The following is a 2,707-nucleotide window of genomic DNA, read 5'->3' as shown; positions in this document are numbered from 1 at the left end:
TCACTATTAATTTACAAGCTTAGACATAATTTAATAGTTCACTTGAGAAATAAAAATAATTTATTGAAATATTATTTCTCCCTCGAGAAGCTACTAGCTTTCAAGAAAAACAATTAATTTACAACTATCTATTTTTGAATAAGGCCTTCTGCAATTTGTGCCATTAATACAAGATCAAATTGTTTCTTACTCCTATCTAACATTTCAGGTGTTGTTTTATCATTAAATGCATTTTGACAGAGACTCACATATGTAGGACATTTTAAAAGTGAATTTTCCAAACTAAAATAATCCTTAATAGCTAATGATAGGGTAGCATCTTCGAGCTCTGATACCAATAATTCATAGCCAGTGTCACAAGTAGCATACAAGTCTTGGGCATCTTTGTCTTTTGCTCCTGCTTTAGCTGTCTCTACGAAGATAAAATTATTGGTAGCATTTTGTAATGATTGGCTTATAGCAACTCGCGTTACTTCCTCAGGAACATAAGGATGAGTAGGTAAACTTTCTCTGAAAGTGGTTAAACAAAACGAGGGATCTTATACTTGTTGACATATACTTCTTATTAATGTCTCGTCTTCATTGATATCACACAAAGAGGTTTGAAAGTTGAAAATGCTTGCAACAAGTACTAAAGGAAGGAAATATGAAGTAAAAAAAGAGATCATTTTAATTTTTTCAATAATTATTACTCTAATTTTTTAGGTGAATGCTAGTGAATGTATATAGGGATGGCACTGAAGCAAAACAAGAATAAACATAATTTTGTCGTTCTATTATAGACAAAACAAGAATAAACATAATTTTATCATTCTATTATAGACAAACTTTCACGACTACTATAGTGGTAGCTTGCCTAAAATCACACCTTTAAATTTTTTCTTTATATAGTTATTCAAGTATTGAGAAGATCATATTAAAATCACCTTTGAATTTTCTTCTTTATATGATCATTCAAGTATTAAAAACGATCATGTTTACCCTTGACCATTTTGCATAGTCGTCAACAAATTAGGATTTCACCTAATTTATAAAATGACATTAATACATAACTCGCATCTATGCCTTCCAGCTTTGGGAGTGCGCCAGTAGACACTAAAACTTGTATAAAGTTGAACAAGCAGGCGCATGCATGGTATCTACGTGGCACTTACATGGCAATCTCACGTGAATTGCCATGTAGATGACACGTAGGACGTATGTATCTACTTGTTCAATAATCAACTTTATGCAAGTTTAAGTGTCTACTTATGCATACCCGAAATTGGAAGACATAAATATCAGTTGATGCCAAGTTAAAGAGCATTTTATGTATTACATCTTCCAAAACCTCACCAAATTTTTAGAATTTCCATTGCAAACCATTAGTTTTGTTAAAGTCCATGTCAATTTAGGACATGTTCACTAACAAAGGTTGTGGTGGAAGGATATGATCCTTTCACCCTTACCTCTAAGTCTCGAGTTCGAGCTCCAAGTATGGGGAAAATTCTGTTAAGGCACGTGTTTTCTTCATTAAATAAGCCTTACGCAGCATGAATTGTTTGTTTTCATGTTTACATCAATGTCACACCAACAAATCTTGACACTCCATTTGATACAAACTATTGAAATCAAGATGATTACATCTCATATGTAATAGAAAAAAGAGTTGAAACAACAAACATTCGAGTTATCTTTGACTGGACAAAGCTTTAACTAAACGATGCAAATTGGCGAAGAGACTCGGATTATAGTGTCATCTGACATTCGTAAGTATCCAAGGGTGCTCCATGATCTTTTGAAGAGAAAGCCTTTTCGAAGAATCCTTCACGAGAAGCTGCAATCGGCAAAGCTAAACCATCAGAAAGGAGTGCAGCCAGTGGAGAATCCGGAAATTCTGCTAAGAAGTAACTTTTGATGTATATGCAGTATTATACGAAAGGTGTTCAAGTAAACCACCCTTTAGTCTATGTAGCGGCATCAGTGCTGTGCAACTATGAGTGCTAATCAATATACCTGGCTAATGAGATTCTTAGCGTCAGCAGATACATCGGGCGATGGAGGGAAGCTGAGGTCTACCTTCATAATTCTATATCCCACTCTTGAGTTAATACGTCTTGATTTTCCAAGTAACAGTTACAAGACGAAAAGAAGCAGAGGAATTGTTACCTTCTGAATGTGTCGGTTTGTCTCTCGGCCTCAAATGGAGGCACGCCATATAAAAACTCATAGCAAAGAATCCCCAGGGTCCAATTGTCAACTGCATAATCATGAGCTTTGTTCTCCACCATTTCCGGTGCTAGATAGTCCAATGTTCCACACATTGTATGTCTCTTGCTTCTAGATTGTACAGACCACCCAAAGTCTGCAATCTTCAAGCGACCCTGCGTTTCATGTGATAATCTAATTAATATTTTATTCTTGCTATGCAACGCGTCAATAATTCCCAGTTTGGTTTTAGCTGCAGTTGCTGGACAACCGGATCCAGTTCTAATTCGGATGCCCATGAAACAGCTTTTCAACATGTTAGGAGGGTCATCCTAAGAGCTATGTTATATGCATAATCGTAATAGGATCACCCTAAGTTACTACCGATATTGGATTTCGATGGTCTCAAAGTTGGATCCTCGGGATTAAAAGAGAACGAGGAAAACTGGGGTTAAAACTTAAAAGCATAGTGAAACTTCGAATTCACCTATAGTGTTATGGACCTTCCCCCACCACCCCA

At 35.9% G+C, this 2,707-nt stretch overlaps 1 protein-coding gene across 1 annotated transcript; it reads right to left on the bottom strand.

Annotated features, from left to right (window-relative positions):
- Positions 1-1,489: 1,489 nt before the first annotated feature.
- LOC107872253 (serine/threonine-protein kinase Aurora-3) lies at positions 1,490-2,363 on the bottom strand (the record flags this gene model as incomplete). Its single annotated transcript, XM_047403960.1, is given in 3 exon segments — positions 1,490-1,816; positions 1,996-2,068; positions 2,149-2,363. Coding segments are annotated over 3 exon segments (369 nt in total), but the record flags the coding sequence as incomplete, so codon positions are not given.
- Positions 2,364-2,707: the final 344 nt, after the last annotated feature.

Source organism: Capsicum annuum, unplaced genomic scaffold, assembly GCF_002878395.1.
Source record: "Capsicum annuum cultivar UCD-10X-F1 unplaced genomic scaffold, UCD10Xv1.1 ctg50275, whole genome shotgun sequence".
Classification (NCBI taxonomy): Eukaryota; Viridiplantae; Streptophyta; class Magnoliopsida; order Solanales; family Solanaceae; genus Capsicum; species Capsicum annuum.
Note: the sequence above shows the minus strand (reverse complement) of the source record. Positions and strands in the feature narration are given on the sequence as shown.